This window comes from Pocillopora verrucosa, chromosome 7, assembly GCF_036669915.1.
Source record: "Pocillopora verrucosa isolate sample1 chromosome 7, ASM3666991v2, whole genome shotgun sequence".
NCBI lineage: Eukaryota > Metazoa > Cnidaria > Anthozoa > Scleractinia > Pocilloporidae > Pocillopora > Pocillopora verrucosa.
In genome coordinates, this window is record NC_089318.1 from 17,411,700 (window position 1) to 17,437,544 (window position 25,845).

At 37.9% G+C, this 25,845-nt stretch overlaps 1 protein-coding gene and 1 pseudogene across 1 annotated transcript; both read left to right on the plus strand.

The window, feature by feature from the left end:
* The first annotated feature begins 1,747 nt into the window (after positions 1–1,747).
* On the plus strand, positions 1,748–19,925 carry LOC131784822 (polycystin-1-like protein 2). The gene is made up of 18 exons (XM_066170240.1): positions 1,748–1,826; positions 2,411–2,776; positions 3,416–3,747; positions 4,265–4,406; positions 5,148–5,270; positions 8,094–8,216; positions 8,538–8,651; positions 8,850–9,645; positions 10,522–11,110; positions 11,590–11,775; positions 12,347–12,475; positions 12,707–12,889; positions 13,057–13,317; positions 13,981–14,676; positions 15,385–15,618; positions 16,197–17,477; positions 18,010–18,178; positions 18,565–19,925. Exons 1-18 carry the CDS (start codon positions 1,748–1,750, stop codon positions 19,923–19,925), a joined length of 7,164 nt encoding a protein of 2,387 aa, XP_066026337.1.
* Positions 19,926–22,262: 2,337 nt separating this feature from the next.
* Positions 22,263–22,724, plus strand: LOC131784823 (leucine-rich repeat-containing protein 73 pseudogene; annotated as a pseudogene).
* The last annotated feature ends 3,121 nt before the right edge of the window (positions 22,725–25,845 follow it).

A 25,845-nucleotide genomic window follows, 5' to 3' on the forward strand; every position in this document is an offset into this window, starting at 1 on the left:
CTGATAACATGGCTTACATAGTTTAAAAGTTTTCATAACGCAATATTTGGTTCTTTAGCCATTCAGACATGCTCCCTAACGACGACTTTTAAATTTAATTCGGTCGCTCTTGTATATAGAAAACTATGAAACTTATCTCAGGGGGATAAACAGGACTGTAGCGGGTTGGTCTTGAAAAACTCTCCAGCTGAGGGTTGCATATCAGCTAAAAATTTTGGCACGGATTCGGTATTCTGTCGGTTAGAAAAGTTTGTGAAGTCATTAAAATCTTTCTGTCGTCATCAAACAAGGTTTCTGATCAAAGGAAATAAAATGTCGATAAATTTTCTTTCTGTTAACCAAACAAAACATTTACGAATTGAACGACTTCGCCGCTTAAGAATTGTGAGAACACCATGACACCAACCTACACCTTTGTCCTTAATTCCAGGACGTGTTATAATTCTTGATTCTTGACGAGAGAGCCTTGCTGCGACAAACAACTGCCCACGGCTCAAAATACATGTATCTTAAAATATTAAAAAGTACTCACTAGAAGCCGCAGGTGAATTGATTCAACAACCATTGGAATAAAACTGCATAAGATATTCAGATACTCGATATTCAAAAAACCAACCTTTAAAAGTTATTTATTTCTTCGCAGTTTGTAGCCTGGGGTTAGCAAACACATTTAATTCTAAGATGCAAATTCACATTTTTAAAAACTAAGCAGCTATGTCAAATGAATCAATACAGTATCTTAGTGTGACGGTTGTTGTGAAGCAAGACGACTCCGATCAGCCTTCATTTAGCTATTTTTGTTTGTTTGATGTTTTGTAGCCTTAAAAGAGAAAAAGAAACCAATGAATGTTAATTTCCTCACTTAACTTCGACCGAACGCTGCTATGGTCATACACATTTGTCCTGCAAGTACTCTAAAATGCAAAAATAACTGAAATGTTATGTTTGAAATGTTTAACCTTGCATGTGCCTGTCCTCAGTTGAGAGCGTCTGGAACATTTGAAAACTCTCAAGGTGCTATTAGTTCTTGCAGTGGGACAAGACACAAGTGTATGCATTTTAAAATCCTCATTTAAGGTGGAAAAGTGTATTTGTACCTCTTTTCTGGCGCGTGTCGAGAGGTACGGCTTTCCAAAAGTAGACATGATCAAGCTACAGCAGGCTGGAAACTTCGAAGAAAACAAAACTAAACTTGTTTTGCCTTATTTTCAATGTCTTTTTTTTTTAGTCTTGGATTACACAGGGTATGCTAAAGATTTTAAAACTGAATTAAGAAGTTGAACCAAAGGTAAAATTTGATCTTAACGTTTGCTAAGGCGAAGTAAGTCTCTTTATTCCAACACTGTTTTTACCGTTTGATTGTCACGAAATACAGAAGAGAACTTTCCTCTAGAGGTTGGCTTCCCGTGTTTCGACAGGTGAAGAAAAAAACGGTTTTTTTTTTACATTCATATCCCTAAGAAATTCTTGAAACTTCTTAATAAATTACCTCATTAGGCGATGTATATTCCGGTTGGTTATTCAATTTTAATTATGCAACAAAAGTCGTTAACCTTTGTCGTTAATCGTCGAATTAAATACAGCCCACACATTGTCTGGGATAACTGTAAGCCTGAGGATACGTTAGTGACGAAGGATGCGCATCTGAAGGTGGTATTTAAAGCCAGCACATTGTAACCAAACTTATCAAATAGCCCTGTGCAATATAGCTGAGGTCTGATTTCTCGTTCAGACAAGATTTCTTCAAATGACTGGTCGTCTTCTTTCGCTACTTCCCGTGCTGACTGTCCTCGCTTTGTTGGCAACCGGGGTTCAAAGCACAGATGGTAAGTGAATTTTATCAGACTTGAGTATGGGCTTTAATTGTGTATTGAGATAAGACGACCTTCCTGATCTTCTATGAAAATCATTGTCTAAAATAGCACCTTTGAACGAAACCGTATGCAATGATCGAACCTTTGAACGAAACCGTATGCAATGATCGAAGCGTGGGATGCACAATTATTGAGCAAATTGTTTCAAGTAAAGGCTCTGTCTGTAAAGGAATAAGTCTCAATTAGTCATTTCTGTAAACTTGAAAATACAGCCAACTATTTCTTCCCAGGCTAAACGACCAAATAAAACCGACTTTTTATCTCCTCTAATACATATTTTTAGTTACTTTAATCGATTGTCTTTTGTAATTTCCTCCAAAAGAAGAAAACGAAACCACGGGAATGAAGGGAGAAGGATCTATCGCATTTATGAGCACCAAGAAAAAATTTAGAGAAAGCAAAGTTTGGGCTTCCCCTTCCCCAAAGGACTCCTTCAAATTTTTTTCCTTTTTGTCTTAGCTCAAAACGTTTGATGAAACTAATAATTATACATGTCGGCGTTGTTAATAAATGATTCATGTTTGTCTTCCTTTCAGAATGCACCTCTTACAAAACAATAAACGACCCAACCCGGTCTGTGTCCAATCAAATAGAGAGTAAAGATGCACGCTGTGACAGAGGAATTCTTACTTCGGAAAGTTGGGTTCGCTTTACTGGCTGCGGAGGAACAGCCATTCCTAACAACCCGCCACAGGCATACCACTGCGGAACAATTTCTCCAGGTTGGATCCGTGGTGCCCATCCTGCTGTTGCTGAAGGGGTTGTGAAACGAAAACTTTGCTATCGCTTTAACGACAATGAATGTCATTATGGCTCTTATAAAATTTCAATTCGGAACTGTGGCTCGTTTTTTGTTTACAAACCACCAGATTTGACACAGTGTTATCTACGACTTTGCACAGGTGTGTATTTATTTGATCAAAGTAGGCATTGTTTCCTTAGGCTTCATAACAACATTATTATATCAGCTAATATGGTTTGTAAGCTTGCCTACGTTCCAGAGAATCACATAACGAAAAGCAAAGGAAAAGATAATTGAAGGGGTAGAAAATGTATATATTTTTATCTATCAAAACGTAACATGGACGAAAGACAAAGTAGAGAAAGGTCAAAAAACGAGAATAAACGATTGAAATAAACTAATTTAAACTGGTAACGTAAGGAAATAGATGAAGCTAAACGAGTGAAAGAAAACCTAAAAGAGTTACATGTGTACTGATATGAACGAGAGGAAAAACTAAATACCACTAAAGGGGCCACTTTTAAACTGCGATTGTTTATGATCACAATTTCTTTAATTTTTTGTGACTTCGTTTTGTATTTTCAGTTACTAGATAATAAGTTTTGATTACCAATCACGAAAATGCTTAAGGCTCTTAAAGATTCGGGAATCAAACAGTGAACCAAATTGTAAGTGTTGATGCTCACTTTAACGAATCCTATTTTCCAATGATTAAATAAATTACCAAAAAATTAACATTATGAAGTATGAAATAATAGGTTTTATTCATTAATAACCTGATAACAACAATTTGGTACAGAGATCCTCGACGAATGCTTTCATTGCCCAGTTGGTGTTCCCAGTCCCTTCGTCATCCCTGACAATCAGATGACAGCTTCATCCCATCATTGGAAAGAAAAATTCTCTGCGAAGTATGGACGACTTTTTAACGAGTCAGCTTACGGTTGGTTACCGAAGAACAATAAAAAAACAGACTGGCTTCAGGTTGATCTTGGTAAAGAGTTTCTAGTGTGTGCTGTTGCTACCCAGGGAGGCATTTACCATGAAGCATGGACGACAACTTTCAAGCTTCTTTACTCTTCCGATGATAAAAATCGGAAAACGTACAAGGATGGAAATGGCGTGGACGTGGTAAGTTGAATCATTACCTGAACAGTTTGAGTGTCAATAGTAATTCGGCTTTCCCTCCCACTATGACTGCTCTGGAAAACTCGCACCACCGCCACATCCATTAAGATGCAAAACTGTGACCAATCTGGAGATGACCGGACATGTTTTTTTCTCGATTAAGGCGGACTGCCTTTTTTACTTTGAACTCCCATAGACAAGGTAAGTGATAATATTTTCCTCTCCTGTGTGTTTTTGTTGACATAACTTTGGTTACCCTAATACCTCTCAATCAAAATAAGTTCAACCTTTATAGAGTAGCTAATATAAGAAGACGAAACTATTCTGAAAGAAATTCGGGGTTCAAAAGTAGTAACATGCCAGGAAATTGCATCAGAAAATTATCCAAATTATTTCTGAAAAAAGACACTAAAAAATATATGACTGGGCAATTGTAATACCTCAAATGATTCTCTATATGTACGAGATTGCTTATTTCAGAAAAAAAGATATGTTCTGTGTCTTTCATTATTTTCCTTAGGAATTTCAGAGAGTTGGTAAAAATCACGGTGTGGACCGACATAAGCTGTCAACACCAGTGGTTGCAAGATACATTCGCTTCCATCCAACAGCGAATGATGGGTGGGACAGTCTGAGAGTGGAGGTGTACGGCGCCAAAAAAGGCAAGTTAATAATCCAGTGTTGGTCCATTTTTGCTAATGCTCCTACCCATCAAAATCGTTAAGAGTACTTATGAGCGACATGCTCTAACAAAAACACTGTCAAGTTTTGAACTAGTTCATTCTACGAAGGAAAATAAAGTTGTATTCTTGAAGCCTTAAAAATACTGTCATACAATCACCAAATAGATCAAGACAAAGTTTTTCGGCTTTTGTATAAAAATCGTTCAAAGTGAAAGAGGTCACTACTCCAAGCATTGATTTTATGATAGTTAATGTAACTGGGCTTAACTTGTGTGAGACTTGGACAATCAATTTTTCCTCTTTGACTCCTTTTCTTTCGAACTGCTTGGAATTTCTAGAACTTCCTCATAGTGATTCGTGTTTGCAAGTGTGGGAATCTTGCAGTAACGGGGGGCTGGGGGCGAAATACTGTATCCTCCTGATGGAGTATGGCTGTTGAAGAAACATTCGCCAAAAATTTTTACCGAAAAACTGATAAATATTATTTTCAGGGGAAAATGATGCATGTCGAGTTACTGATACTTCCGTACAGTGTTGTCAAGACGGTTATGAAGGAAATCCGTGTAAGGGGGAGTGTGTTAACTAAAACTGAGTTCTATTTATTAAATAAGACATTTTTGAGATATTTCTTAAAACTTGAACTTATTAAAGTTGTTACTCAAACCTCTCGCCCTACCTTAATCATCGTGAATGTTCAATTGATCATCTTTATCCTGACAGACATCGACAAGCGTTCAAAGAAGACCCACGGCGGTAACTTAAATGCAAATTTCACCAATACTGACGGTTCTTTTAAATGTGTTTGCAAGGAGGGTTACACTGGTGATGGAAAGTCATGTAGCGGTAAGACTCACGAATTTAATCGCTGGACTAAGAGGGAAAAGTACATATTTTTACTCAAACAAGTAAAGAATTGACTGAAACAAGGAATAAACCTAAAGAGAAATTAGTAAATGAATGAATGGCTGAACAAATTGTTGTCAAATATTTGTCACTTCTTCCATCTTCCTTTTTGTTGTTCAGTATGCGACTAATTTCTAAATCGTAACAAGAGAAAAAAAAAAGGCGTAGTTTTGAAAACATAAATATTGTCATAGTTATGCTAAGGAAGTAGGACCTCTTACGAACACCAACCGGTTTGTTTTAATATAAATTTCAGTAGTCATAAATTTATCATCATGTGTATGGTTCACTGCTTTACGTCAGTAAAAAAAACAGGATTCCAAAACTATGAATTTTATTATTATCAACAGCTCAACCTTTTATCATCTGAACTTTAATCTTCGATTCATCGTTTTTATGTGGACAGATATCAACGAATGCTCCGAGAAGACACATAACTGCCAATTAAATGCTTTTTGCACCAATACTAAAGGTTCTTATGGGTGTATCTGCAAGGAGGGTTACACTGGTGATGAAAAGTCATAGCTGTAAGACTCATGAATTAAATCGGTGGACTAACTGGGATGTGTACATAACTTTACTCAAACAAGTGAAGAATTAACTGAAACAAGGAATAAAACAAAAGAGCAATTAATAAATGAATGTATGGCTGAACAAATTGTTGTCAAATATTTGTTACTTCATCCACCTTTTTTTTGTTGTTGAGTATGCGACTAATTTTTTAATCGTAACAAGAGAAGGAAAAAGGTGTATTTATGAAAAACATACAAATATTGTCAAAGTTATGCAAAGGAAGAAGACTTCATGCGATCACTAACCAGTTTGTTTTGATTTAAAATTTCAGTAGTCACAAATGCATCGTCATGTGTATGGTTCACTGCTTTACATTAAAAAAAAACAGGATTCCAAAACGATGAATTTCATCATTATTACCTATTCAGCCTTTCATCATTTGAAATTCTTCAACTTGTCTACTGAACTCTGTTTCATATCCTTGATTAGAAATGAACTCTTTAACAATAAGTTCACTGATTTGAATCCTAACACCTTTATGTATCTTCAAGAGATCCGTGCAGGGGTGAGTGTCACAGAAAGTTAGCTTCGTTTGTCCTTACTAATATTGGAAGAATTTGCTGATTTCTGTGAATGTAAAAGGATAATTCATGCCTTAGTTGTTTCCGAACACGATCATTGCAATACCATTCTTTACCGGCTTCCTAAATCACGACTAAATTAGTTGTGTGTTATAAAATATGTGGTTATCGTTCATCGTGGTGTAAGATAGGAGAGGAACTTTATTTGTTTGTCTAATGATGGCGCCTACGCGTGAGACACAGGTAGAGTTGAAGATCAACCACGGGAATCAAGGATTCGAGAATCTATTTACACTATAGTCGATCTGGTCGAACATATATATATATATATATACATATATATATATATATGAATAAGTATGTATATATGTGTATATATGTATGTACATAGTCAACTGAAATTTCAAAAATCATAAGAAAAAAAGTTACAATAGTGTACGTTTGTGAACGTGGGGGCAAAACGGTAATACTTAAAATTTGTATCGATCAGTCCTTCAGTTCCCGGTTACAGTTCCATCTTCACTTCTTCAAACAATCGTAGTTCTGATCTCTCGCTCTGCTCGTTACAATATTTTTCGCGTCCTTTTTATATAACGTTTACGCAATGGAGGCCTATATTTTCACACATCTATGTAAATATTTTGCGTGTGATGCTGATCGCATCCTACGGTATTCACAAATATAATGTTTCAGGACAACGTTTCTGAGAATGCGGATTAATTTATTTTAAGAATTATTCCGTTAATGTATCCTCAAAGGGATAAGCCTAGTAGTCGTAACACAATGACACGAAACTATGTAAATAGTCTGCGTGAAATGCAGATCATGATGATGATGATCGCGACGTTTCGACTACGCTACTGCTAGTCTTCATCAGGCGATGAGATCGATTGTTTACCTGTCGCTATTTAAAGCACGTCAGTTCGCTGCTGTTAGTGCATTTCGATCCTCATTATTATTCCGGTCATTAGTAGGTATTCCCTCATAGGTTCGCATTTGTCGGCTGTTGGGTTGTTTTATCGTGGGTATCCAATTGCAAGCTTCGGGTATTTCGATCCATAGTTCCTATCGATGTTATTGGGATGAGGTCATGTCTCTGTCATTTTCTTTTATCCGTTCTCTCATTGATCTCCCTCTTTTACCAGTATACACTTAGGTCAATGCGAGAAAGGATAAAAAGAATATGACAGAGACATACGCTTTGCTCGTACTCAGACCTCTGCGGTTTCGGAGCACGTAAACGAAACGGGGCATATTCCTATTTGGAGCAAGGTTAAGTTTATTGATTGTGACCCTCACTGATAAATAAACTGGTAAATAGTTCTAATTGAATGTGAGCGCATATGCGTGTATCACTCTTGTGCTTTGTAACTTGAACTAGCTTCTGGTTTACTGACGTATCGATTACAAAATGCTTTCGATGAGTGAAAGTCGGCGAGTAATTTCTCTACAACGCCCAACAAGATCTATGTGGTCTTTCCAGAAGCTTCAGCTGGCTCTTAGTTACTGACTGTTCTACTAAACACATGGGAATATATCTTTTTATATTGCTTTTACCGCAGTCGAAATCATACCAACCTATAAAACTAACTACTTTAAATTTTTCTTAATCCTTTTTGATGACGAGACCGCATGGTAGAAAAGTGAAAACTTTGGTTTCTGCTGGCAGATCTGGACGAATGTGCAAGCGGAGACCATGACTGCCATAAATATGGTGTTTGCCATAACGAGATCGGATCCTACACTTGTCACTGTCAGTTTGGATATGTAGGAAATGGTACATGGTGTGAAGGTATTAACTCTATATGTTATTATTCACGCAAAACAGTCTTTTAAGATTCCCATCTTCCACTGGGGATATTTGATGTTTCATTAGTTTTACCATAGACAAAAAAACTTGATCTTCATCTATTGGTTCGATTTAGGTAGGATCTCTTAAGCAAATTTCTCTCAGTATTTTTTGTCGGTCCAAAGAAACTCCTGGATAACCGAATACATCTTTTCAATCACAGTTTCCCCTTTTCATTTACCGGGATAAATCTGCTGTAAAAAATATTAATTCTCCTCCCGATGTTTCACACAATTGTATTGAATTGCTTTTATGTCATTTCAGCTTGTCCAGAACATTCTCTATGGATCCAGACATCACTTAACGTTCATGATTGCTGGTGTAAATACTTTTACCCAGGAGATCCAGAAGTTGATCCGTGCAGAAGACAAACAGAAAGTAATACATGAGAGAAAGTAGAGTAAATCTAACCATAAAGAAAACTGAAATATAGGTCATTTAATTACTGATTCAGTATTCAAACAGAGTATATTCTTTAACTTTGAATTGCGTCTCAACAGCTTTTCATGTAGTGAAATAAAGGACTCTAAAAGAAATTTGGAATTAAAACTATAACTTCTTTTTCCCCATTTATAGGCGATATGAGAAGTATTGATGATTCAATAGAGGTTTTAATCCATGATGTTAATACACAACCAAGCAGCCCAATGAAGTTTAGACGAGACCAAAAAAGAAGACTGTTTGCATCTTTAAAGACGGAGAACTTTCTTGCGCAACAGGTCTCTTTCTCCTGGAAGATAAGCCAACTCTCACTGTCACCTTTAAACATTTCTGATCAACCAGAGTTGCTAGTGTCCGACACTCTTGAGCTGAACTTACGACCAAACTTGCTGTCGACAGGACTTAAACTTGTAACATTTGAGCTGCGACAAAAATCCGGATCTGAACTGACAGCTCGAGACTTTGCTTTCATCGAAGTTCTTAATTCGGCACTGAAGGTTTCCATTGCGGGAGGAACTGAAGTTTTTCGATCCATAGATAAACCAATTTTATTGGATGCCAGTGCTTCGTATGACACCAGCCTTAGTGCTTTTAGTTCCTCGGGAATGAAATATGATTGGTCTTGCTTAATAATAACAACACAATCTAACGTCTCCAGAAACTATACTCCAGTGTCAAACGTCACCTTTCGAGGTTCAGATGGCATATACGACACATTTGTCGGTGCGTCTGCAAATAGAACCCTCTTTCAGTTGCCGGAAGATGTCTTTCTTCAGGGCAACGAAGAAGCCATAGTGACCTTAGATACCAAAAGACTCATCAGCAATCAAGCATACTATGTGGTTCTGACGGTAACCAAGGATATCCGCGTTGCAAGTGGCATTCAGATTGTTCACGCTCGCGAGGAAGATATACTCGACATTCGTATTTTGTAAGTTTAGTTCATAGCTGCAAAGAAGCTGATGGTTATCACTGGCATATGCAGAGCTGAAATATTTAGTTTCTAACATAAGAGTTGTCCTCTTCCACGTTTTCAACGCCGAGAATGAACAACGTAGAATAGATTAAAGTCTGCTGATCTCCACGCAATCCCATGAGATATATTAAATTATTATACATTCAACTCATTATCTCTTTCCCGATTGGCTGAAAGCGTACAGTGAATTTTCGAAATTAGCGCCTGGGACGTCATCTAGCTGCAGATTATACTGACAATAATCATGTCAAGGTAACGGGCAGTCATATCATGTGTAACCACAATGGATGATCATAATTTGTAAGGGTAATCATATCAAGTACGTGCGCTTTGTGTTGCTTGCCAAGCAAAAGCAAAAACATATATTTTCGTTCAAGGAAAAAAAAACCATCATTAGCTTCGGTTTCTGTGATATCCAGAATAATTAAGGTCTCGGTAAGGGTCATCAGCCTCAGCCTTTGGCTTCGGCTCATAACCCTTGCCTCGACCTTGATTATTCTGAATATCAAAAAAACCTCATCCAATAGTTTTTTATTATTTTTCATAAGGAGGTTGGAGACAACATCCCTTTCTCATCAATGACTCTCCAATTTTGACGCAAATGTTCAATTGGTTATGTTGCAATAAGAGTAAATACAGACAAAAGCATAAGAATTTATTCGATTAAAGTGTGGCATAGTTGTTTAGATAACACCCCTGCTTCTTCAACAAAGATCTTGGCAGTGATAAACATTCGTTTCCCTTCAAATACGAACCATCTTAAAGGAATAAATAAGGACGAATACAGGAGATTCGATGAGTTGAAGATTGCTTCTTATTTTCTTTGCACAGGTGCACCATGAACTGTGACTCACCAGCCAGTGCATCTTCTCGTACCTCCCTACGAACTGACTGCAATTCAGCTCGTTGTCCTGTGTCCCTCAAGTACAGATGGAGCCTGCTGAAAAACGATGGAAACAACTCTAACCCCAAATGGTCTACTCAGATACACTTTAAACATCTCCTGGGTACAAAAGTGGATTCAAAAAACCTTGTGATCAAAGAAAAAATGCTTGAACCCGGGTCCTCCTACAAAATCAAGGTTGACGTTCTATCTCCAAACGGCTCATTTGGCTGGGCGGTATACCAAATTGACACATTGGCAGTTCCATCAGGAGGAATATGTCATGCCACTCAGTTGGATAGGAAAGATGTAGGATGTTGGCTAAACATTACCTGTCAAGGATGGAGTGATGAAAATGTGCCTTTAACTTATGAATTCTTCCAGGAATCAAAAGATGGAGAACTCGACATGTTGTCCTCTGGAGTTTGGCCTTACAGTGTTGTTTATATTCCACCTTCTGATGAGGCTGTTGCTCGTCTTTGGGTTGCGATTGCTAATGATTTTGGAGCGGCATATAGAGTAGGATTTTCTATCAAGGTATTAGTAATTAAATGGTGAGAACCAGCCTTAAGTAATTAGCAAATTATCCTGCAATTCGAATTCTTTGTTTGATTTTAGATAAAGGTAACCTCGTTGAGGTACATTTGCTACTCGCCGAAGCATTTACAAAAGTTTATTATTTTTTACTTTATTATTTTGGAATCCATATCTATTTAGTAACCATTGTTCGTGGTGCCTGTTCCATTAACGCTGCACCATATTGTGGGATGCGGAAGACGATGAACGAGGTTTGCAATTGGCCACAAAGCAAACGAGCGCAAACAGCCAATAGCACACAGTGGAACTTTGACAAAGAAACTAGATTCCCTGATACATCTTACTTTCTCGATTACTCATCACTGCATCTCTACCCAATAAATCTCAAGGAGGGAAAATAGTTGTACTTTCCCTCGTAAAGATATTTAATGCGGTCAGTGATCTGCTTAAATAAATCTTTAACCGTCTTTTTTTCACAGCTAGATCAATCATCTTCGTTGTCAGCAGAAGAGATAGACTATAACAAGCTGCAGGAAAAACTTTCAGTTATGGATAGTTCTTTTTCTGTGGGAAAAGTAAATACAGCAATACAAGAAGCACACGCACTTCTCTTCTTATTCCAAAAGGCTGCAAAGCAGGAAGATGTGAATCGGAACCTACTTCAAGTAAGTAAAGTGGATTGAATGTAAAATAATGGCTTTGCACTTTTTGCCATAGAAACGTGTGTTTTCTGTGCCGCCATTTAATATCTGTAACTGATCAGCAACATAATTTCATAGGGTGCAGAACATAAAGGATTAATTTTTCTCAAAACAGCTTTAATAATCAGAGGTTTCAGAGGTTCTTCGCCGCTGCCTGCAACATCAAGGCATACCAACCGTTTTCAAGTCAGACACAACAGTTAGGTCTCACCAAGTAGTAGAATAGGATAGGATCGAAATGCACCAATAGCAGCGTACCAACGTGCTGACGTGATGAAGACCAGCAGTATTGCAGACGAAACGTCGCGATCTACATTATAGGTGACTCTATCGTGAGACAAACGAACAAAGTTCATCTCCAATCATTCAAAGCTGTGTAAAAAGGTTGAAAGATTCCCACCATGCACGAACATATAAGGTTTCTCTTAATCTCCTTTAATTAGAATAGCTTTACATAAGGTGTATAAATGGCTCACAGCTTGACGTGTAAATTGTTGAAACATGTGTTTGATACAAAATTTTTCTCTCACTGCAGATGAAGAATCACGTTATTTCTAAGATCTGTGAAGTACGGATTGATAGCGGACTGGAGCGTTTGGCCCAGATTGGTGTTATCTTGAACAAAGCTACAAAGGATGACGCCCTTGTCTCGTTCAATACAACGGTATGACACTGAACTCGTTACCTCATATTTTTGTTTGCAGAATCAAACTTGAGTTTTAATGCACGTTAGACTAGACTCTTGATAAAGAAGCTTTTTATAAGATTCCAAGACTTCATTAAAATATAAATTGATTGATAATATCTTGGTAGACCTGTTTGTGTCGTGCACAAGTCTTACAAACAAACCTCAACTATTTATTTCCATGACTTCAAAATGACTTTTATCTTTTAGTTAACTGTATTGGATAAACTGATGGAGATGTCAACCCTCTTTTCACGAGGAAGCAGGTCTGAATCCCCCCTTCTTCTCGATGGAGGAAGATTGTTGTTATATTGTACTACAAATATTATGGGATCCAGTTCCAAGAGAATCCTTATGTCTAAAATTTCTGCTAACCTCGATGAAGAGAAAGAGGTATTCCCTTAAAGGTTTATAATATTACACCTTCATGTGATGAGCCACATTTATTTCCAGTATCTTAATGGAGCAAATATGAAACAAATATTTCTGATGTGAAGAGTTTTTTGGCTCGTGATTCATGTGGATGCTAGATCCAACTTAAGATTTCTTTGCACTTTTAGATTACCATGGGAAAGATAGTTTCTAGCCGTTGTCAAGAGTTAACAGACATGATTGCCAACACACTTCTGTCACTTAAGCTGCCAGGGGAGGAATACACCATCATCAGCAATGAATTTCAATCGATTTTATTCGGTAAAGAAGAGTCAATGGACATGGACCTTTTAAAACTCAGAAATGGAGAAGCCAGTTTTCAGTTCCCCTCTATGAATACCAGTACGTTGCAAAATTGGCTTGGCAACGTCTCTGAGGTTGGAATAGAGGTGTGTGGTTGTTGTTACACTGAGTATATTGGGATGGTAAAAGCTCTAATCGCAATTTAATAGACAGCCTGACAGACGTCTTCATTAAATTTTAAGGCTCAGGGTTGTCCTCTCTACTATCCACAGGAACCCCGAGCACAGTTACCCAAGAATAACATAACTTGAAGTTGCACATGCATAAGATCAACATTTTATACTTAAAACTAATGTTTACACACGCGTAAGATAGACATTCCATACTTAGAATTAATTTTTATATAATATACTGTCATCTAGAAAACTTTTTAAAAAAATAATTTATGTAAATGACACGATATGTTAGTTATCTTTGAGAGATGACAGGATAACAAAATGACCGTAACAACAGGTCTTTTTGTACCTTCTCTTTCCTTCCCCTTTGCACGTCTATTTCACTTCACGCCTTAAAACTTTCTGATAGGTTAAGGTTGAGGATCCATTGTTTGGATCTTTTGATATAATGACAGCCCTCTATATTCCGTTTAACTCACCTGCAAGGGTTTCGTAGTTCAGTTGGATGGCAAAATCGGAAAAGTTCGGCTGACTTCGAGTCCTCAAAAGAGAATCAATTTTTTTTTTGCTTTACTTTACTGACAAGTATTAAAATACGTAAATCTTACTATGACGTCGTTTTCTACCTTGCAGATGATCTCCTATAATTTTAACCCATATGTGTCGGACAGCAGCAGCCAAAGAATCAGATCGAAGGTTGTCAGCCTTGTCCTGAAGGATGACACTGGGAAAGCTTTCAACACAATAGATCTACCCTCGGATATAGAAATTGATATTCCAGTATCAAAATATTATCTCGAAGACAGAACTCGATCGAATCATTTCCTAAACCCTAGAAGGATGCAATATCACGTGATAACCGTACGTGAGGACAATACTACCATGAAAATAACTATTAAGACCAAAGCAACAGCTTCTCTTATGGTCTATGTAAAATTTGCTGAGCAGCCAACAGAGACATCATACGACGAGAAAAGATTAAACAGCAGAAACAACGAATGTAATTTCAGAGGAATTTGTTCCCATAGTATCGTCATAAAATGCAGGTATTCAGGCAAATATTACGTTGGCCTATGGAAGAACAGTGAATTTCCAACAGAATTGTCAAAGTCAAGAGGTAGAAGATCCATCCTGCCAAAGCAAGCTAGGCGAGAGAAGTGCGTAAGGTTCAAGAATCCTCCACCAACAGTTGCTCCTCAAGTAGAGTATGTCAGTTTTGTCCCTCAGTACGATTCTGAAAGGTCAGTTAACTACAGTTTACAAGTGGAGACAATCTGGTGTGCATTTTGGTCTGATAATGAACAAAGATGGACAAGCAAAGGATGCAAGGTGAGAAAAATACAGAGAAAGGATAGAATGAGTCACTCATTAACAAAAGAGACAATGAAATGCATCCCAGACCGTGTGACAGAAGTTTTTAAAATATTGATTTTTAGCTATTGGAATGTTTTGGAGAAAGAACGAAGAGGTTTAAAGAACCTAATGTATTCAGTATGTCAACAAAAACGTTTCTAGAAGGTTTTCTCCAGAGGCAAGATGCAAAGGGTAATTTTGTTTTGTGAACACCGCCTGGCACAAAAACGACAACATGTAATATATTATAAAATGGAAAATAGATATAGACAGTAACTGGGCGCCCAAAATAACCAACTAATTGCTTTTAACACTACCATAGGTAGAGTTTTTGTTTACCGTTGTGTCGCTTAAAGCGCAAATGTCTTCATTATTTTCCCAAGAATAATGTGTTCGAGCGAATCTTGCCTCAGCTCTGAACCATTTTCCGACTCGAATCATCTCAGTAAAAATGGAAATTCCTATTGCAATGTTCATTTTTATAAACTTTATAAACTTTATAATAGCTGTAAAATTCCTTTTCACAGAGATTTCCATATAGAAGCTAAGTATGGGCTCTTTTTCTGGGTGCATAGCCTGAAGTAAGATATCAACTCACAATCAATTGATACTCTCTTGAACTAAAAATATATTGGAACCTAACAGGCATATTAACAACCATAAATGAAATGAACTGATTTACAGGCGAGCCGAGAATCTAACCATTCTTCCCTAAAATGTCTCTGTAATCACTTGACTGCATTTGGGGGAGACATTCTTGTTGCACCAAATATCATTGACTTTCAACGGGTCCAGCAGGCGTTTGATAACGTGGATCCTGATGACCTTCTCGTCTTGATAACTTTGTGCTCTACATTTCTGCTCTACGTTCTTGTTTTGGTAAAAGCACGCATGGCCGATAAAGTGGATGCCTCAAAGGTTGGTGTCAAATCCAAAATATTCCTAAAGAATTTTAAGTAATGACGATGCCATTCGCTGTTTGTTCGAAATCCGAAAAAAAATCCTAATCATAGTTAAGTGAGAGAAAACATAGGTCGACCTAAAGATGAAATAAAAGTAAAGAAATGATCCACGCAGGTCAGCTGCGATTAAAAGGATCCCCTGTAAAAATTTCCGGCCTTTTTCGAGCGACTTGTTTGATGCAGCTCATCTATGAAGATCATTTCTTTTCTCAGAAAATCTCACCAGTTAACAACTAAGAAGTTTCACGAACTAAATTTATATGGCATTGAATTTTGATTTTTTACAGACTTATTGAACAAATATTTTGGACGTTTGAATATGAATAAATCCTGAAACTTATCGTTATGATTTACATATTGTCAGTGTTTTTTCATAGTTATTTAAGAATACACTTGTTTAAGAAGCAAGACACTTCGTAAAAAATTATTTTGAGACAAGCTTGAAGCAAATGGTTTCTGTGAGGTTTAATGTCCAGCTTGACGATTTATTTAAAACAGGAAATTATGTTCACTCATTTTGCTTTTCTATTTAAGGACAGTCCTCTGATACCCTTGGCGGCGCATCAAAACGGTGATTACAAGTACGAGGTATCCATAACAACTGGGGGATGGAAAAATTGTGGCACTACTGCCAATATATCCATGATTCTACATGGGAATGAAAATACCAGTGACGTTATCAAACTGACATGTGACATCTCATGTGAAAGAAAACTGTTTGCTGAAGGCAACACTGATAATTTTCTTATTCGACAAGAAATGTCGCTGGGCGAGATAATTTCTGTGCAGATCGGCCATGACATTTCTGGCAAGGACCCTTCTTGGTTTATCAGCGAGATTTTAGCTGTAGATTGTCAAAGGGGACAGAGATGGTTGTTCAGTTGTAACCGCTGGCTTGCGCTAGAAAGGGATGACGGTCAGACCACGAGGAGATTTTATGCAGATGATTGCAAAGAAGGCAAAAAGTTTAAAAGAAAATTTAGCTCATTACGAAGGAATGGTTTCGCTCATGACCATTTGTGGCTGTCGGTGATCCGCAAGCAGCCAAGGAATCCTTTCACCCGCGTTCAGCGAGCATCCTGTTGTTGGAGCCTTCTCTTGTTGTCAATGGTATCATCCGCAATGTTTTATGAAACAGAGGACCTGAAACAGAGGAAAATACAGATTGGACCTTTTTCACTGACTCCGAGTCAACTTGTCATCGCGTTGGAAAGTGCCTTGGTTGTTGTGCCTGCAGGTCTGCTAATTGTGCTCTTGTTTCATAAAAGCGAACCTAGGAGAAACAGTCAAGGTAGCCGGTATCAATTGGGGAAAAGCAAGAGAGAAGGATGGTGTTTACTTCCCCATTTCTTTGTATACATCGCATGGTTTCTCTGTGTGAGTATTGCAATTACTTCCGCCCTTTTTACGGTGTTTTACTCCCTCATGTGTGGAGGAGAGAAATCGTCTCGCTGGCTTACATCTGTTCTGCTTTCCTTAACTGGTGAGTTGCTGGTCATCCAGCCCGTCAAGATAATCATTGCATCTGCAATCTTAGCATTACGGTACAGGAGTGACGACAAGTCAACAAATAAAAGTTATCTAACGGATGCATCCAACAATTTGGATCTTCCATCGATAGATGTCGGACGCGGAAGGAAGTATAGGAAAAACAAGAGGAAAATGTATGCATTCATGAAGGAACTCTTGTTTTCTTTAACTTTCTTCGTGCTTTTATTGATTGTCTGTTATGGAGACAAAGGCAGGCAGAGATATCATCTACGAGTTGCTATAGAAAGTGAAGTCCAGTATTTCGACAATGTTGGACAGTACAAGGTACGTTTCTGTAGACCTGTAATCAATCAATGCCTATTGTTTGTCTTCCTAAAATATTTGAAATGACTGCGTAAATATTTGAGATTGTACGCACACTCTCATTGGTAGATGGTGTGTTTAGATTAGGGTAAATAACCACGATTATGAAATCCTGCTTTACTTATTTCTTAGATATATTTATCAAAGCAGCAGAGGGTTTTTCCAAGTATTTTAATCGTCTCTTAGAAACACTCAGGGGGTTGGGAAAATTCAAGAAAGTTATCCAAACCCGAGACACAGTCGAGAGCTTGCATAACTTTCTCCCAATGCACTTCATGTTATGGTGAAACTATGCAAATGTGGAAAATGTCCTCTATTGCCTAAATAGTGTTTAGATTCAAAGCTTTAAAGACCATTGAATCTAGAAGTGTGAGTTGAGATGGGTATGCATTTTAACGTTTTAAAGGTTGGGTTCAGTTAAGATGTCATGATGTTCGTTCGTTCTCGTTTTCAAATTTTCACTGAAAATAATTTTGAATGTTAAACTTACCAGGTAACCAACGTGGCTCAGTTTTGGAGGTGGCTGGAGAACGCGTTTGTCCCAGCAATCTTTTCAGAGGGCTGGTACAAGGATCAGGAGGAAAAAGAATTAAACTACATCAGAAATGATCGATTGACTCTGGTCGGCATGCCTCGCCTAAGGCAACTCAGGGTCATGAAAGGTAAGTATATACCGAAATTGTGAGGACTCAATAGTAAGACTGTGACAACATACGTTCTCGCGGTTTGCTCATCCCAAGAAGATGTTTTTCTTCGTTCTCTTATACTACTTGTATTTTTATTGCATGCTATTATGTCTTTTTAATGGAATTATCTACCCTACTGCAAAAAGGGGAAATTAATATATTCAAACTAAGAAGTTTGACCCCCAAAGCAGTTAACTTACTAACACGTGAAGATTGAGAAAAAATTATTGGCTAGTTGTAAAGACGCCAGCAGAGCAATGTCTTCAATGATTAGAAGAAAAGAAATGATTGAAATGTAATGATTATACCTGGAACTTGGAACTTTGAAAAAAGGGTCTAAACTCATTACTTTCTTTGAACAGATTCCTGTGTGTTTCAACAAATATTCAAAAGCATGTTTACCTATTGCTATGGTCCCTTCTCAAAGAACAAAGAGGACAAAAGAACTTGGATTGACCAGAACAGTTCCTCAGTTCTCTGCCCAGAAAATTGGGAGTACGACGGAGATACTGGCTTTGATATTTGGGGCCGTTTTGCTGTTTACAGTGGCGGAGGATACATAGCTAATTTAGGATACAACAAGTTTACAGCTAAAAGAATTGTCAACGACTTAAAAGAAAACCACTGGATCGATCGTCAGACCAGAGCTGTACTGGTTGAGTATTCGCTGTATAATCCACCGAGTAACCTTCTTGCAGTGATGACTTATTTCTTCGAAGTCCTTCCATCGGGCTTTGCCGGCATATTCAAGAGAAATGGAATTTTTCCTCTGAGTACAGCGAACCCTCAAGCCCATAACATTTATTTGCTTTTTGCATTTCTGTTTGGCATTCTACTTGTTTGCTTCTTCATTTTAGAATGCATCAAACTCTGTCGCCAGAGCTGCTTGTATTTCAAGTCAGGGTGGAACTGGTTAAACATGCTACAGATAGTCACTGCATCATCAGCATTGTTCCTCCAATGGATGAAAACCAAGGCAGCAAAAAAAACCTTGTTCAAGCTTAAAGAAAACCCTTTTGTTCCCATTGGCTTCCATGAGGTGTTAATTTGGTCTGATCTTGAAATCCTGTTCATTTGCATAGCGTCTGTAATTGCCACCCTGCGTCTTCTAAAATGCTTTTATTTCATGCCACAAATTATAGTTTTCTCGGGGACACTCCGCAGATCCTTCCCTTCAATATCTTCTTTCTTCTTGATTTTTATGGTAGTAGCGATAGGTCATTCTTTCTTAGGGGTCATCGCCTTCGGAACCAATATTTACATGTTCTCATCATTCATAGACGCCATTTCGTCGCAGTTCCTGATGCTTCTTGGAAAAAATATTCCAGTAAATGAACTGATTTTTACAAATCCTATATTGGGACGTCTTTTCTTTTTTAGTTTTGTCGCAAGTACGACAGTCATTATCGTAAATACGTTCATTGCAACCATTAATGAGCACTATGCTTTTTCAAATTCCGATAAAGGAGGAGAAGACCTAGAACTTGCACAGTTTATAACCGACAGGATAAGTGACACTTTTTTTGGCCAGAAATCCAATAGAAACCAGCCATGGGCGGAACAGGAGAACCACGAGCTCTTTGATTCCGAAATTATCGTAGAAAATAGGTCGCCGGAAGAAACTACTCCGAGTACCTTATCTCCAACACCGCATCGTAGCCGTACACCTAAATTATCTTACAAACTAGAAGCGGCCGAGTACGAGAGTTTACAGCTTCGATGACCTATTGAATGGAACATTTACCTTTGAAGGCTACCATGAACAACATAGGATTAATCGGGCTGTTAACCCTTTAACACCCACAATCTCATTAGTAATTATTCGCGATGATTTTTATCATTATCATTATCTTTCTTGTTATCATTATCATAGCTTTAATAAGGGAATAACATGATTTTTTTCGGGAATATTGTTTATTTGCGCCCGCGTAGTGTCATTCGCGGCCCGAGCGCGAAGCGCGAGGGCCGCAAATGACACTACGCGGGCGCAAATAAACAATATTCCCGAAAAAAGTCATGTCATTATCATTATTATCAATAAACAAGGCCAAGTGATATCAAGAATGCGAGTTTTAATAATACAAGCTAAGTGAATGACGAATTCAAAGTCACTTCAAATCACCATGTAAGCTGTAGGGCTGATAATGCATTAGCAGCCCGTTGTCAGTCTTTTGCGGCCCGCTGAGCGTGTGTTTTGAAGAGGCCGATTTTCTATTTGGCCGCGTATATTGATAATAATTATTGTTATCATTATTGTCATAATGATTATTATAATTAATTTTTTTCTTTAGCTATTAAAGATGTGCCACTCATGGTTACGTAACAGAAATAAGAAAGTAAACTGCTTGAGTAAAGAGTTCTTTGGTGAGCACTTTCTTAAGAACCCTTTGAGGTTTCACTTGACTGTTTAATTTGGAAGTAGATAAGCCAGTTGGAGTTGTTTAAGCCATGAAAATATTAGGATGAAATTAAAGAGACTACAAGAGATCACATTCCATTTGCAAGTCAGCTTAAAATTTATACATATTGGTTTAGTTATTGAGTAATTTATATTTCAGATAGACAAAAACCCAAGTTGAGTTTGATTGCTCGACCAGGATATTTTCACATTGTGAATTATTATCAGGAAACACAAGTTGATTGTTCTCACGGAGGCGGAAATGAACAAAATGTACATCAATAGTTCAAATGGTTTAATACTGGCACAGTAACTCTAACCAGTATTCTTACAAAGGTAGCAAACTGAACAGAATGGAGGGAACAGGGTCTAGATTTTTTTAAAAACAATGTTTCTATAGAATACCTTTGATCAAATCTGAAAAAATTTTGAAATTATGCTTCGCTAATTTTTTGTACCTATTCTTTCATATACTGGAATGGCTAACTCACATCCATCAATCCGCGTTGATTTCCTCAATTTCCTGTCAATTTGATAATTTTCCTAACCCAAAGACCTTGAGTAACCTGTGCTTGAACCCAGTTTCGAGTGCCTATCTGTTATTATTTATGCCCTATTTTATACTCGGTTGGAATGGTAACTATGGCAATCTATTGGACTAGTCCACAAAGAAATAGACCGAAGTGCAGGCTCTTATTAGTGCGAACTATCGTTAAAAGCTCGAGAATCGTTTATGCGAACGATCATGTTTGATTTGCAGTTAAAGTGGACGGTGGGGGTAGGAGGCGGGGGAAGGGAGAAAAGACTTTACTCCCCCATCCCTCTCCTTTTTTTTGACCGTCGACCGGCCCCTTGGTACAAATTTATTTCTCTCTCCAGCCTCCCGCTGCCATCAAAATTGAAGATGGCAGCTATAACTTTCGCCACAAGCGACTAAATACAGGAATGGCTCCGACTTGTAATTGGATGATAAAAATAGTAAAAGTTAATAACTTATATCTTAACTCCTTGCACGTGAGTATGGTTAACCGCGTGTCTCGAAGCGGAACAATGAAATATCAATGTGAAAACGCCGATGAGTCAAACAAGAAATGGCTACTTACATAATGAAGAGAAGGCAGAGTCTAGCTTGTTCAGCGAGGTCGTTCAGCGATATTCCGGCGATGGAAAAGTCATCTGCTGACTAGCTCCGCTGACTAAATTCATTTAGTCAGTTCACGTGCACGAACAGAGACTGGAGCCATTCCTTTTTTATCTTAAAATTGTTTGGGAGAGATGCCTCAATTTTTTTTACAACAAATAGGTCTATTGAAAAATTTCTCTACAGGTATATTTACTTTCCAATCATACTGAAACAATCCGATGATTTCAGGTTTTGGGGTTCCCTTTCCATGCCCCCTTCAAAATTCTCTTATTCAGCAAAATCCAGTCTTTTTTTAGTTCCCTGAGAAATTCTCCAAAGATCAACACTAAGATTAGGTGAGTGTTATTACACCAACAACACCTCCTCCTATCCCCTTTCTGCTAATGATTCTTTTGAAGACCTCTCGGAAATTCTTATATTGGGGTTGGGAGATGTTGATGACTGGCAGTTTCTCATATTTTTCAATGATTGTATTGTTATATTTTGCATTCGTAGCTTGCATGGTACATCCCTTGGAGATGAGGGCCGAGATTTGTACTCTTCTTCCTTCAACTGAAGGAAATGAGGGACTTGTTGAACTTACACTGTCAGCAAACCATGGAGTTACTCATCTGGGATGGACCCAGCTTGCCATAGCCGTTGCTGCAAATTCACAGTTGCAAAATCTTTATCTTGACTACAACAACATTGGTGATTATGGTGCTGGTGAGCTTTCTGTTGCCCTGGCTTCGAGCTCTTCACTAGAAATTGTCGATTTGGAAGGATGTGGGGTGAGTGAAAAGGGAGTAGAGATACTCTTTGCTGTTATTGCTAATTACCCCACAAAAATGCAGGAACTTGTATTGTTTGAAGACAATGTCAGCGTGGAACTTATTGGTCAGATCAGTGACTGTTTGAGTCTGAAGTTTCAAGGTTCTCCAGACAACTGGGAAAGTCCTAAAAAATCACTAGAGGATGATCACAGCAACCAGGTTGCTTGATGATCAGGAATATATTTAGTTTATTGAAATAAGTTTCATAGTCTACTTAAAGGCAGGAATGTTCAAGGACAGAAAACTGACCTGTGAAACTGAATCGCTTCATCTGGTGATGGGATCTCGCTTTTTTATGTTTTAAAGAGGCAAAAGCATCATCATTATGATGGTAGTCTGATTGCTTAGGGTTAGGGTTTAGTTGGCATGTGAACCCTTCAGGTCAAAGATTAGTGTTTGCCAATGTAACCTCTCACATTTTCTGTTTACTAGTGATGGTAATAAACAATAAACCAACAAATTAGCCAGGGGTTGTTATTTTAGTTGATACAACTCCAAATGCTCTTGTCAAATAATGAATGGCATACAGCTTGAAAGAAACATTTTTATTGGGTCTAACTATGGAATATTCAGGGTTTGCTTATTAAATGCTGGTCTCCACATCGAAAGGATCCAGGTCTGAGACTCGCCAAGGTCATAGTATTGCATTCATGAGCAGGAAATTTTTTACTTCCATTGTGCCTCTCTCCACCCCGGATATAAATAGGAACTGGCAAACTGAGAGGGAAAGCTGACAAAAGCCTTAACCCTTTAACTGACCCATGAGTGACTAAGACAGTGAAGAAATGTAAAATGGTTTCCGTGTTTACATAGCCTGATGTAAAGATGCGGAAGGTTGGGAGAACACGAGATAAGCGTTAGAAACAACGACGCGAAGCGGAGTGGTTTCCAGCTTATCGAGTGTTCTCCCAACCTCCCAAGTGTAAAATGTAAAATGTCATGTAAAATGGTTTTATGGCCAATCAGAGCGATCTGAAGACGAAATGAATGACATGGATACTGCTGCAAAACGACTAATTGAAATTGTAACTGACGCCAATAATTACGAATGAAACAGTAATGAACGAAAGTATGCGATATGGAAAACAAAAGAAGCTAACTAACCCGTGGAAAAGGACTCTAATTGAGACGACGCGAAACGCCAAAAGCACGCAAGAGACACCCTAATTAACAATTGACAACATTCCGCACGCGAAGATCATACAGGTTACCCCTGTGACGCCACAAAAAAACGCAACAAGAAGAAGGAAAAAGCCTCAAACTTAGAGATGACTTCCGTTATCAGAAAACGATCACAGATGTAATACTTAAGGTGAGATAAAAAAAAGCCGCACAACAATCTTAGTTATAATTACACAAAAATAGGTAAAAGTGTTTACAAGGGTGAATATGGCGCAGATGTCTCACGCAAGATCAGATGAAAGGGCTAGCATTGCGGGAGGTCGGATTCAAAGAAAAACCTGAGGTTAGGAAATTCACGCCGGCACGCAATTAAGATCTCTATCTTATAACCTCAAGAAGCCTCATCCCACCTGGTGTTGCATTTTAGGCTAAGGAAACGCATTTTAGCAACGTATTTGCAAATAGAAATAGCAAATGTAAATGAGTTATTGATAGTTTTAGTGAAATAAAATTAAATTTAGACCAAAAAAGGCTAAAAGAAATTTCAAACTGGTATTTCTCCGATAAAATGGCTTACATAGTTTAAAAATTTTCATAACGCAATATTTGGATCTTTAACCATTGAGACATGGTCCCTAACGACGACGTTTGAATTTTATTCGGTCGCTCTTGAGTAAAGAAAGCTATGAGATTTATCTTAGGGGGATAAACAGGCCTGTAGCGGGGTTGGTCCTGAGAAACTCTCCAGCTGAGGGTTGCATATCAGCTGAAAATTTTGGCACGGATTCGGTATTCTGTCGGTTAGAAAAGTTTGTGAAGTCATTAAAATCTTTCTGTAGTCGTCAAACAAGTCTTTTAATCATAGGAGATAAAATATCAATGAATTTTCACTCTTTTACCAAAAGAAACATCGACGAGTTGAACGACTTCGGCGCTTAAGAATTGTGAGAACACCTTAACAAACTCACACTGTTGTCCTTAATTACAGGACGTGCTATAACTCTTAATTCTTCCCGAGAGAGCCTTGCTGCGACAAACAACTGCCCACGGGCTCAAAATACAATATGCATCTTAAAACAATACGAAGTACTCATTAGATGCCGCAGGTGAATTGACACAGCAAATATTGGAATAAAACTGTGTTTTTTTTCAGAATAGTATCTTAGTGTAACGGATGTAGTGAAGCAAGACGACCCCAATCAGTCTTCATTTGGCTAATTTTTGTTTGTTTGTTCTTCTATAACCTTAGATGAGCAGCCTAAAACAGTTCACACATTGTCTGAGATAACTGAAAGCCTGAAGATACGTTAATGACGAAGGATGCGCATTTGAAGGTGGTATTTAAAGCCAACACATTGTAACCAAAGTTATCAAATAACCTTGTGCAATAAAGCCGAGGTCTAATTTCTTGTTCAGACAATATTTCTTGAAATGACTAGTCGTTTTCTTCCGCTACTTCCCGTGTTGATTGTCCTCGCTTTGTTGGCAACCAGGGTTCAAAGCACAGATGGTAAGTGAATTTCATCAGAGTTGACTATGGGCTTAATTGTCTATTTCGATAAGACGACCTTCCTGATCTTCTGTGAAAACCGTTGTCTAAAATAACACCTTGAAACGAAACCGTATGCAACGATCGAAGCGTGGGATGCGCAATTATTGAGGAAATTGTTTCAAGTATAGACTTTGTCTGAAAAGGAGTAAGTCTCAGTTGGTCGTTTCTGTAAAGTTGAAAATTTTGCCAACTCTTGCTTCTCTGGCTAAACGACCAAATATAATCGACTTTTTATCTCTTTAAATTTTTGCATTTACTTATTTCATCCATTTGTCTTTTGTAATTTCCTCCAAAAGAAGAAAAAGAAACCACGGGAATGGAGGGGGAAAGATCTATCGCGTTTTTGCGCGCGAAGAAACAGACAGAGAAAGCAAAGTTTGGGCTTTTTTCCATTTCGTCTTAGCTCAAAAAGTTTGATGAAACTAACAATTATACGTGCCGGCGCTGTTAATAAATGATTCATGTTTTTCTTCCTTACAGAATGCACTTCTTACAGCACCATAAACGACCCAACCCGGTCTGTGTCCAATGAAGCAGAAAGTGAATTTGCACGCTGTGACAAAGGAATTCTTACCTCGGAAAGCTGGGTTCGCTTTACTGGCAGCGGAGGAACAG